Source organism: Acipenser ruthenus, unplaced genomic scaffold, assembly GCF_902713425.1.
Source record: "Acipenser ruthenus unplaced genomic scaffold, fAciRut3.2 maternal haplotype, whole genome shotgun sequence".
Taxonomy (NCBI): domain Eukaryota; kingdom Metazoa; phylum Chordata; class Actinopteri; order Acipenseriformes; family Acipenseridae; genus Acipenser; species Acipenser ruthenus.
The window spans coordinates 17,966-30,595 of record NW_026708767.1 but is presented as its reverse complement, the minus strand read 5'-3'; the positions used below and the strand labels follow the sequence as shown (position 1 = coordinate 30,595).

At 46.4% G+C, this 12,630-nt stretch overlaps 1 protein-coding gene across 1 annotated transcript; it reads right to left on the bottom strand.

Annotated features, from left to right (window-relative positions):
• Positions 1–2,548: 2,548 nt before the first annotated feature.
• LOC131735828 (7SK snRNA methylphosphate capping enzyme-like) lies at positions 2,549–10,786 on the bottom strand. Its single transcript, XM_059021718.1, has 6 exons — positions 10,573–10,786; positions 9,940–10,400; positions 6,344–8,432; positions 5,495–5,713; positions 4,397–4,523; positions 2,549–3,645 (listed from the first exon to the last, which is right to left on the bottom strand). Exons 3-6 carry the CDS (start codon positions 8,327–8,329, stop codon positions 3,590–3,592), a joined length of 2,388 nt encoding a protein of 795 aa, XP_058877701.1. The 5' UTR covers positions 8,330–8,432; positions 9,940–10,400; positions 10,573–10,786; the 3' UTR covers positions 2,549–3,589.
• Positions 10,787–12,630: the final 1,844 nt, after the last annotated feature.

The following is a 12,630-nucleotide window of genomic DNA, read 5'->3' as shown; positions in this document are numbered from 1 at the left end:
TGTAAAACACAGAGAGGTCTGTAAAGCATAGGGAAGCATTGTAAAGCACAGAGAGGTCTGGTAAAGCATAGGGAAGCATTGTAAAGCACAGAGAGGTCTGGTAAAGCATAGGGAAGCATTGTAAAGCACAGAGAGGTGTGGTAAAGCATAGGGAAGCATTGTAAAGCACAGAGAGGTGTGGTAAAGCATAGGGAAGCATTGTAAAGCACAGAGAGGTCTGGTAAAGCATAGGGAAGCATTGTAAAGCACAGAGAGGTGTGGTAAAGCATAGGGAAGCATTGTAAAGCACAGAGAGGTGTGGTAAAGCATAGGGAAGCATTGTAAAGCACAGAGAGGTGTGGTAAGAGACTGCAGTATTAACTGCTGTATTGTTTTTTGTGTCTCTCGCAGGGTCTGAGGGAGGCTGTGTCTCTGATGGCAACTCTGAACAGCAATCTGGAAGTGTGGGGCGAGAGGACTGGGGAACTGGACAAACTGGGACTGGTGAGAGAGGGAGGGAAGGAGGGATGGATGGAAGAAAAAGTAAAAAGAAAAACAAAAAAAAAACTAGAAACTAGAGGCAACTAAGTCAAGCAGACCAGCCCCTGTATTGTCGTATTTTCTCCCCTGTATTGTCGCGTCTTCTCCCCTGTATTGTCGTGTTTGCTCCCCTGTATTGTCGCGTTTGCTCCCCTGTATTGTCGTGTTTTCTCCCCTGTATTGTCGTGTTTTCTCCCCTGTATTGTCGTATTTTCTCCCCTGTATTGTCGCGTTTGCTCCCCTGTATTGTCGCGTTTGCTCCACTGTATTGTCATGTTTTCTCCCCTGTATTGTCGCGTTTGCTCCCCTGTATTGTCGTATTTTCTCCCCTGTATTGTCGTGTTTGCTCCCCTGTATTGTCGTATTTTCTCCCCTGTATTGTCGCGTTTGCTCCCCTGTATTGTCGTGTTTTCTCCCCTGTATTGTCATGTTTTCTCCCTGTATTGTCGTGTTTGCTCCCCTGTATTGTCGTATTTTCTCCCCTGTATTGTCGCGTTTGCTCCCCTGTATTGTCGTGTTTTCTCCCCTGTATTGTCATGTTTTCTCCCCTGTATTGTCGTGTTTGCTCCCCTGTATTGTCGTGTTTTCTCCCCTGTATTGTCATGTTTTCTCCCCTGTATTGTCGTGTTTGCTCCCCTGTATTGTCGTGTTTGCTCACCTGTATTGTCACGTTGTTGTATTTCTTGGCTCTCTAGGTGTGGGGAGCCTTTCAGAACCGCATGTCCTCTCTCTCCGACGCTCTGACCTCGCTGGACCCCCCCTGGGGCGAGGGACAGTCAACACAGCCCGCAGAGCCCTGACTACAGGACAGGGGGACAGCTGGACCACTCCCCGTCCCTCCACTGCACTGGGGGGACGCAGACTTGTCCCACATGTATATTGAGTAACTGCACACTTGACTTTTTGTACAAAATAAACTAAATTATATTAATTTCCATGAAACACTGGCGGGCTTGTGATGTGTCGATGTAGAGCAGGGTTCCTCAAACCGCAGTCCTGGGAGACCCCCCCTGCTGTGTCTGTGTGGTTTCATCCCAACTGAGCTCTCAAATTACTCAACTAGACCCTTAATTGAACTGACAATAAGCATAATTAGACCTATTTTTAATTGTTTTCAGCTCTTAAAAGTTTTTATCGGTACTTGAAAGCTGAAAACGTTTTTTTTTTTTTTTCAAGTCTTAAGCAGATGATCATTCCAAGCCGGGACCGTCACGCCCCGCGTGCTTCAGCCTCGTTCGGGGCGCGGGTCTGTGAGTTTGTAGTGAGAGGCGGGCAGCGTTTGCATCGCGATGCGAGACCAGCAGCGTGTCACTGTGAGGTCACGTCTGCTGCAGACCCGCGCTGTCGCGTGGGGTTTTAAAATGGGATTTGTTTTGTTGTTGAAGTTTTTAAAGAGAGGTCTGAAGCGTCGTTTACCTTAAAGAGTGTTCAAAAGAGTCAGACTCAAGACACACACAACCTACACACACAGAGACACACATCCACAAACCTGCACACACACACACACTGAGACACACATTCACAAACCTGCACACACACTGAGACACACAAACCTACACTCACACTGAGACACACAAACCTGCACACACACACTGAGACACACATTCACAAACCTGCACAAACAGACACATTCACAAACCTGCACAAACACGCTGAGCCCACACATTCACAAACCTGCACACACACAAACCTACAGACACACAAACCTACACTCACACTGAGACACACAAACCTGCACAAACACACTGAGCCACACATTCACAAACCTGCACAAACAGACACATTCACAAACCTGCACAAACAGACACACATTCACAAACCTGCACACACACAAACCTACAGACACACAAACCTGCACAAACACTGAGACACACATTCACAAACCTACACACACACAGAGAAACACACAAACCTGCACACACACACACTGAGACACACACAAACCTACACACACAAACACGTTCACACCACGACATTCACACACACACACACACACACACACACACACACAGAGACAAGAGACTGAAAAGCAGATCCAATTGAAGCTTTAATATTATGCAAAACAATGTGGGATCGACCAGATGAAAAATCACCCCGATACATCAGAATCATCCTAAACAGAACCGGGGGGGGGGGGGGGGGGGGGTTTAAAAATAATTAGAATTATCTTTGGGCTCAGTCATTATAAAGACAATCCTCTCCTCTCCTGTTGGGACCAGCCTGACCAGAACTACTGAATGCATTCCAGACCTTCTCAAGATGGCTGCCTCTGATTGACACACAAATTACAAAGGTGTATATCAGACCTTCTCAAGATGGCTGCCTCCGATTGCCACACATAGTACCACCAGATGTAGATCAGACCTTATCAATAACACACACACACACACACACATCTTGATCAGCAGTCTCGCGTTTGCATTTTTAAATGGTCTTCAACAGAAAGTATCCCATCAGTTTCAGCTTGAGTTTCATCAAGGACGGACAGCGAAAACCCCAAATAATACCAAAAATTGTGTGGAAAAAACAAACACCTTCACAATCCTGTTCTGTCAAAGACGAAAAAGAAGTTTTTTTGTGTGTGTTTGTGTATGTATGGGGGGGGGTGTTTTTGAATTCAGGTCCTTAATAAAGTCAGTGTAGATTCCTCCTCCTCTCCCCCCCTTCACAATAAAGCTCATTTTCCACAGCAGGATAATCTCGTCTGTGGAGTCAGTCCAGTGGAAAGGGTTCTGCGCTGCGCTGGGATGTGTAGCTGATAGATCAATCCGTTTTTTGTTTGTTTGTTTTTTTTCCACAAAAAAAGTATTTATTAATTCAAATAAAAAAAAAACGAGCAAGTTAAGTCAGCGTTCGGCTTAAACAACTTCCTCGTCAACAAACGAAAAAGTTTATACACAGAGAGAGAGAGAGATTATTTTAAAGTCCAAAAATGCTGGGTGTTGTGTGTGGTTTTTTTTTTTCTTCTCCCAAACTTCATGTTTTTCTTCCTGTCGTTTTTAAATGTTCTTACTTTTAAACGAAAAAGATAAAGAGAGAGGGAAGGCGGAGTATCCCGGGGCTCGCTCACTCACTTCTCCACGGAGGGCAGTCCCTTGTGATACAGATAAATCGGTCTCTGAAATCCTGCGGAGAGAGAGAGAGAGAGAGAGAGAACATGACTAAACATCAGTCTGCACAACCAAACTGGAGCTAGCCTGTACATACAATCATGAAGGAATCACATAGCAGATGCTTTAAAAGATGCTAGGGGACTTTTTTGACCTGAAAAAAGAAACAAGGACCAGGGGTCACAAATAGAGATTAGATAAAGGGGCATTCAGAACAGAAAATAGGAGGCACTTTTTTACACAGAGAATTGTGAGGGTCTGGAACCAACTCCCCAGTAATGTTGTTGAAGCTGACACCCTGGGATCCTTCAAGAAGCTGCTTGATGAGATTCTGGGATCAATAAGCTACTAACAACCAAACGAGCAAGATGGGCTGAATGGTGCCTCCTCTCGTTTGTAAACTTTATGTTCTTATGTTCTTATCCAAAGCCACTGCCAGAGACTAGCGGGTGAGAATCTATATATAGTGTGGTGCAGTGTGGAGTAGTGGTTAGGGGCTCTGGACTCTTGACCGGAGGGTCGTGGGTTCAATCCCAGGTGGGGGACACTGCTGCTGTACCCTTGTGCAAGGTACTTTACCTAGATTGCTCCAGTAAAAACCCAACTGTATAAATGGGGAATTGTATGTAAAAATAATGTGATATCTTGTAACAATTGTAAGTCGCCCTGGATAAGGGCGTCTGCTAAGAAATAATAAATAATAATAATAATAATAATAATAATAATGGGGTGCCGGTTGTGTTTTGCGCGCGGTGCGCAGGACTGACCTTTGTGGGCGCTGTGGGGGGTCCCCAGGAGCTCGTAGCTGCTGAACCCCACCTCCGGAGAGATGAGGTACGAGGAGAACTGATCCGGCTTCAGGCGGATGTTGTAGTAATTACTGCAAATAGTTTCCTTTCAACGAGAAAATAAAGTCATGAACACATGAATAACTACATTAATAAATACATTACACATGAATAACTACATGAATAAATACATTACACAAGATGGGACTGAATGGGCGATAGATATTATATATATATATATATATATATATATATATATATAAAGTCATGAACACATGAATAACTACATGAATAAATACATTACACAAGATGTCTCTGAATGGACGATAGATATTATATATATATGTATGTATTTTATACAAGATAAAACCGATCATTTATTTAACCCATTCAGTGCCGGTCGTCCTCATTTGAGGTCAGGGGCTAAGTTTGTAATATATATTTTTTTTAAATGATTATTTTAAATTTTGTTTTAACTGCATCATCTACCCTGTTTGTTACTATTTTAAATTCTCTCTTAACTATAACTCAGATTTTTGTTATGGAAAAACTTTTAAATCGAGGAGTGGAGTGATTTACAGTCATGGGTGGAAATACAAGACTTCCGTTGCACAGCAGGGTCACCCGTTCCAGCTGGATCAGCCCCACAGTGTGCCTGCCGGTCGGTCACACAGACAGACCCTGCACCTGGGGGACCCCCTGTGTCTGAGCTCTAAAATTACTGAACTAGACCCCTAACTGAACTGATCGTGTGCTTAAATCAGACCTTTATGATTGTTCTCAGCTCCTAAAAAAAAAAAGTAGGCGATTACTTATAACATTTTATAGTTAAGTTTTCTTAAGTAATCTGCAACTGTTTAAGAGCAGAAAACAATAATAAAAATCTAATTAAAAAGTCTAATTAAAAGCAAATGATCAGTTGAATTAAGGGTCTAGTTCAGTCATTAAGAGCTCGGTTGGGATGGAGACCGGCAGGCACAGCAGGGGGGTCCGTCACCCCCCCCCGGACCGGGCTTGGGGTGTCCCTGCTCTATCCCTGTAAAGCGTTTTCTGGCGCGTCCGCTCCGAGCGACTCACCGTGAGCTTCTTCCTCTTCCCGTAGGACGTCCAGGGCTGGGGCTCCAGGATGAAGATGCCCCCTGGCTGCAGGTGGCGGTACACGCGCTTGAAGAGGCGCTTGAGCCCCTCGTCCCCCCAGTTCAGGTGAACCCACTTGGAGACGCTGAGGCAGAGAATGGCGTCGTACTCTGGCTTCTGAGTGAGGAGGAGAGCATCCTGCTGCAGGACATAGTTACACTGAGAGAGAGAAGGGGGGGGAGAGGAGAGGAGAGAGAGAGGGAGGGAGGGGGAGAGAGAGAGGGAGGGAGGGGGAGAGGGAGAGGGAGGGGGGAGAGAGAGGAGGGAGGGAGAGAGGGAGGGAGGGAGAGAGGGAGAGGGGAGAGAGAGAGAGAAACAGAGGGGGAGGGAGGGAGAGAGAGGGGGATAGAGAGAGCGAGAAACAGGAGAGAGAGAGAGATAAGATAAATCATACAATTAGCAGTTCATCACGCTTAATAAATGTACAAAATTAATCCATTTAATTGCAAACGTTTTGACACAGATTTTTTTAGTGTTTCTAAATGCAGCACGGTCGAATGTTTAATAGTTATGAATGAAATAGTCAAGTTATTCTGTCACACACACACTAAAACAAACACACACACACACACACACTGTCTCACACTCACATATTCACAATGTCACACACACTAAAACAAACACAGAGAGAAAAACACACACAAACAGAGAAAGAAACAAATGCACACACACACAGTGTCTCACACTCACATAATAATTACAATAATAAATTGCAGTAACATTTTAAAAGACAACTTCTTTTCATACATAAATAAAACAACCACTACAGCGAAGGCAGCGTCCCCTCACCTGCAGGAAGGACACGTTGTCAGGAAACTCCCCCGCGGCGCCGGGCAGCACCCCGCAGACAGGGGGCGCCGCGATGGGGCCGTGGCAGACAGCCAGCGAGTCCGGGAAGCGCCTCCCGGGGGGAGCTCCCCCCGCCCGCTCCGACAGGTAGTGCCGGATGTTCTGCCTGGCACAGTGGATCAGCCCTCCGTCGATGTCGACGCCCACGATGCGGGCGGGGCCGCAGTCCCTGGCGATGGCGAGGGTCAGGTGACCCGCGTTGCAGCCCAGGTCCAGCACCGCCTTCCCCCGGAACCACTCGGGCTTCAGAACCCCGGCCCGCGGGTCCTCCGACCAGCCCGGGTTGCGGTAGCCGTAGTACTTGTTGTAGTTTCCGTACTGGAACTTGCGCTGTTTGTGTTTGGGGCCTGGTTTGTTGTTGTTTGGCAGTTGCTTCTTCCCAATCCCTCCTCCTCCTCCTCCTCCAGCCTTTCCCTTTTCCTGTTCCTGGGCGAGTTTCTTCTCCCGCTCCCCAGCGCCACCCCCAACAGTTTCCAACTTGCTGCTCGAGACCCTGCGCCTCTTGCGCTGGCGAGACGACGAGGATGAGGGATGAGAATTCGAAGGCAAAGACGACGAATTGTTACCATTACTAGCAGCGGCGCGAGCGGCTGGCAGAAGGGGCTGCACCACCTCGTCCCTGCAGTTAATGGAGGTGTTCAGCTCGTAAGGCTCCGGGACCCCCGAGGAGGGAGGAGAGGGGGAGCCCGCAGCGGCCGGGGCAGAACCGGCAGACGCCCTCCGAGGAGGAGGAGGAGGCGGCGGCGGCGACATCAGCAAGGCGGGTTTCGTCGTCCCCGCTGTCCCAGGACCCCCGTGCTGCACTGGCCTTGCGGAGGGGGGGGAGGAGGAGGAGGAGGAAGAGGAGGGAAGGACGGAAGCCGCTGAAAGAACAGAGGAAGGTGGAGGTGCAGCGGGAGGAGGACACAGAAAAGAGTCAGAAACACTGGAAGAAGAAGAAGCAGGAGGAGGAGGAGGAAGATGATGATGAAGACGGTGATTAAGAGAAGCGACGGCGGATCCCTCAACCGCTGCCACGGCCACCGGGGGCGTCTGTCTCGGTTTGTGGCCCGCAGTCTCAGCTGGTTGTTCGGGCGCCGCGTTACCCGAAGGCTGGGTTTGGGTTTGGGTTTGGGTTTGGGTTTGGGTTTGGGGGGGTCCCGCTGCCCCTCCCGCCCCCCCTCCTCCTCCTCCTCCTCCTCCTCCTCCTCCTCCTCCTCCTCCTCCTCCTCCGTGATGCCTGTGCCTGTGCCTCTTCCTCCCCCCTCCCTTCACGGGGGACACCAGGACGTCGCCCCCGCAGTTCAGGTTGAGCGGGTCGGTGATGTCTTTGGGGATCAGGATCTCCACGGGCTCCTCCCGGTTCTTCCGGGGGAGGGGGGAGGACTTGGGGGTCTCGGCGTTGAGCGCCCGGTTCACCTCCTCGTCCAGCAGGCTGTTCAGGTTTAAGGGGTCGAAGATGTTGCCCCCCAGGAGGAAGTTGGTGGGCAGGACGGGGTCGGACTCCGAGTTAGCCCGCCTTCGTCTCTTGCAGCCTGGGTGCCTGAATCCGATATTGACGCTGTTTCGCCTTTTGTTGGGCTTCTGTGCCTGATTATAATGCTGCTGCTGCTGCTGCTGCTGGAGCCCATTTTTAGGTTTCAGAAGCTGCCCTGCCCTCTGTTCCCCCTCCGTTCCTCCACGCGCCTGTGCTTTGGTCCCGGCTGCTGCGCTGTTGGAAGCAGCGCCGGCTGGGTCGGAGGCCCCTCGCTCGGGGCCCAGGCTGGCCCCGCTCGAAGGGGCGGAGTCGTTAACCCCGTCCCCGCCAGGCTTAGTCCTTCGAGACGCAGAGGGGCTGCAGCAGCCAGCGAGGGAGGTGGAGCGTCCAGCGCGCTGCACCTCCAGAGGAGCCGAATCCCCCGCGGTCTCTTCCACCGAGACCTCGTTCTCCACGGGCATCTCGATCATTTTTATTGTTTTATTTATTTTGTGTTGTTGTTGTTGTTGTTGTTGTTGTTATTTCAGATGCGGTCTTTGCTCTCTTGCGCAGTCGTTTGAGAAAGGCATTGAGCTGTAGTGAGAAAAAAAAATTACAATCAAAATAATTATTTATATCATCAATATTATTGATTATTATCATCACCATTATTATTATTATTATTATTGATGATGATTATTATTATCGTCATTAGTATTATTATTCTCATTATTATTATATATTTCTTAGCAGGCGTCCTTATCCAGGGTGACTTACAATAGTTACAAGATATCACATTATTTTTACATACAATTCCCCATTTATACAGTTGGGTTTTTACTGGAGCAATCTAGGTAAAGTACCTTGCTCAAGGGTACAGCAGCAGTGTCCCCCCACCTGGGATTGAACCCACGACCCTCCGGTCAAGAGTCCAGAGCCCCTGACCACTACTCCACACTGCTGCCCTATTCTCATCATAACAGAAGGCGTTCCAGTATGTTTTGTTCATCTTGTTGTTTAGAGTCAGTTAATCTTACCTGCTTACCAACCCCCCCCCTGCCTTCTACTGAACAACTAACATACTGTCAAGCGATACGTGACTGCACTGCAAGCAACACACTGCACGGTGCGCACACGCACACACACACACACACACACACTGAGACACACACACACACACACACACACACTGAGACACACACACACTGAGGCGCGCACACACTGAGACACACACAATTACTTACAGACAGAAACACAATCACTCACACACTGAAACACACACACACAATCACTTACACACTGAGACACACACAATTACTTACACACAGAAACACAATCACTCACACACTGAAACACACACACACAATCACTTACACACTGAGACACACACAATTACTTACACACAAACACAATCACTCACACTGAAATACACACACACACACTGAGGCGTGCACACAGACACACACACACAGAGACACACACACTGAAACACACACACAATCACTCACACACTGAAATACACACACAGACACACACACACAAACACACTGAAACACAGACACACACTGAAACAGACACACACTCACGTTTGCATTCCTATATTTGTGTTTACTTCTCATTGAGTCTCACTATATTTTTATTTACTCTTTCTAACTCCAGTCACACAAAACTCCACACGGGGTGAAAGTCGACAACAAACTAAACATTTTGGCACACTTCTTTATTTATTTATTTATTTTTTTTCTACTAAAGGGGCCGTCCCCACAACGTCGTTTTTTCAAGGAGTTACTTATCTTTGGTGGGGACATTTTCTCACATTTTGTCCCCACAAGACAGTAATACTACACACACTCTCTCTTTCTTTCTCTCTCTCTCTCTCTCTCTCTCTCACACTCACTCACTCACACTCACACTCTCTCTCTCTCTCTCTCTCACTCTCTCACACACACTCTCTCTCTCTCACTCTCTCTCACACTCTCTCTCTCTCTCTCTCTCACACTCACTCACACTCACTCACACTCACACACACACTCTCTCACTCACACACTCACTCACGCATATACTTTCTCGTTGCCAGACAGAAGCGGTAACCAGTACGTACGTGTGGGTCCGGCAGGTTCTGGCTCAGCGGGTCCAGTTTGGGACGCAGCTGTGGTTCCAGTTGCAGGCTGAGCTCCGCGCTGCTTGCGAGTTTCCTGCCTGTATCCAAATAACGACGATCTCTGCTCGGTCGTGCACCACGAACACCGCCGCCCGCCTCCTGTGCGTGGCGTGGCGTGGCGTGCCGTACGTCGCGCCCACCCCCCCACCTCGGGTCTCTACACGGTGGAGGCGATTTGCATAAGGCCCCCGCCCCTTTCTTCAGACGTCGTCCGCGCTCATGAATAATTCATAAGCTACGGGACCTCTTTTGGACAAGAATTAAAAAAAAAAAAAAAACACACACACACCACCAAACTCTCTCTCTCTCGCTGGTGCCGCCGCTTCTCCGCCTTCTTTTTACACCCCCCACCTCCTTTCCGAGTTTCTTTCTTTTTTTTTTTTTGTTGTTGTTGTTGTTCTCTACAGATAAAACCAAAAAAAAGAAATTAAATTCACACAACCAAAAAAAACTGCCTTGAAACGGCCCATTTCAGCGCTCGTAACTTGAAAAAAAATATTGTAAAAAAAAAATATATATATATATATACAGTGTATATATATATATATATATTAAAGTACTGTACTGACCCACCCGTGATAGATATATATATATATATATATATTGACTTGAGTTAATGTTTAAACTCGGAGCGTGTCTGTGTGTCTGTGTCTAGCTGTGAATGTGAGAGCGAGATCTCGCACCCGCCTTATATGCGCTTTATGAAGCTCGAGCTCCTGCTTGGTTCTCGAGCTGCGCTCTGGCGTCTCCTCCAGCCTTTATATCCCCCTCGTGCAGCCCTGGAAAAAAAACTGATGGGCAGCCACCGCGACGAATCAGGCGGCGACCCCTTCCACGCATCAGCCAATTGGGCGGCGAGAGGGCGGGGTTCGGAGATGAGCAACCAGGTAGCGCCCACCAACAATGCCTGCTTGGTATACACGTTCCTTGCATGGTATTGAATGAAATAAAAAATAAAAAATAAATACAGGAGTAACAAAACCCCGCGTCCAAGAAAAAAAAAAAATGACCGAAACGACATTAAGTTTACAGTGATTTTTTTTCTCTCGCGTCTCAGACAACTGACACCATTTTGTTTGTGCGTTTGCGTCTAAAACAGGCGAGCGCCGCGGACACCCCATCCCGTGTAAACAACCTTCACAGATGTTTGTGTTTTCGAATTTGAAAAAAAACAAAAAAAAGATTGTAATTTCTGTATTGGGCTAACAGATCGCAATACGGCTTACGAGAGTTAATTTGAGGGGGGAAAACTGATGCCAAGGTGATTACCCCCCTCCCCGACCGCCTCGTTTGCTTTGCAACGTGACGTGTAGTTTGCAAAAGGGGGGGTCTTTCTCTTTCCGCGGAGGATTCTGGTACTTGTAGTTTTTCTTGCAGGTCGCTTTCACCATTGCAACCCGCGGCTGTGCAAGTCCAGACAGATCAGCATTTCTTTTTCTAGAAACCTTCCCCTCCCCTTTACAACTTGCTAAATCTACTTTCACTATTAGGCGTTATGTGGAGCACGTTTTCTGGTCAGGCATATTTTGTAGTTTGGTCAATAATGGCGAGCTTTGCTTTGTATAGTATAGCGTGGTGAATGTTATATACTGATTGAGTAAATGCAGTAACTCGTGCCTGGCTCTCAAAAGTTTGAAACAACGAACCATTTAAAAAAATAAACTCAACAAAGTCTTCTGAAAAAAAAAAAAACGCCCGTGTTAATTATGTTTGACGTTTATGAAAAGTTTTGGTTTTTTTCTGTGTAACACAAAAAAAACACACATTTTCTTCCCCACTGTTACCATATAAAGATGAAGGATCACGACGATTTTTATTATTATTATTATTATTATTATTATTATTATTATTATAGAACTAAATAAATCAAACTAGCTTATCCCTGTTTTATTCAATTTTGGTTTTGAGTATTACAGACCGTGTCAGATGGGATCCTTTTTTTAAACCGATAAAAAAAACAGCATATATCTGTGAAGATACTATAATTAATTATAAAGATAGTCAAATTCACTCAGGACGTGGTGTTTTTTTATGAGGCTGTAATAACCGGGTTACAGGTATATCTAATTAATTGTGTCGGACATGTCTAATTAGTCGAAGCGTCTTTGTTTTTAATTTAAATCTGTTTCAAATGTTAACGGCTGTTGTGTACAGCGCACGCGGCAGCCTTTCGGTTATTTTTTTCTCACGCGCGGATGTTCTTGACGGAGGCTGCAGGGGAGCTCGCGAGGAAGAGTTTCGCGCCGAATTTTAAAAAGAAGCGGCGGTAAATTAAAACAAACGGTTTCCCCAGTAATATTTATTATTATATATTTTTTTTACTAATATAATTTATCTTGCTCTTTTTTTGTTTGTTTGTTGTGGTAATTGTTATTATCAACAACACCGAGGTTGTGGGTCGTGAGGAGAATGGAGCAGGACTACGGTAAAAAAAAAAAAAAAAAGAAAAAAATACATAAATAAATAAATAAATAAATAAATAAATAAATAAATAAATAAATAAAGTTTGTGAAGAAATTGTGTGTAATTCTTGTAATGAATACAAATTAAATGGCGCTCATCTAAATTAACGCCAGACTAGCCGGTAACATCTTAACTGTAAATTGTATAAACAATTAAAAAATAAACTGA

Coding starts and splice junctions, on each gene's coding strand:
- LOC131735828 (XM_059021718.1), bottom strand. CDS start 8,329: ATGATCGAGATGCCCGTGGAGAACGAGGTCTCGGTGGAAGAGACCGCG. Junction 5,714..6,343: donor ACAACGTGTCCTTCCTGCAG/GTGAGGGGACGC, acceptor TCTCTCTCTCAG/TGTAACTATGTCCTGCAGCA. Junction 3,646..4,396: donor CCCCCACAGCGCCCACAAAG/GTCAGTCCTGCG, acceptor CTCTCTCCGCAG/GATTTCAGAGACCGATTTAT.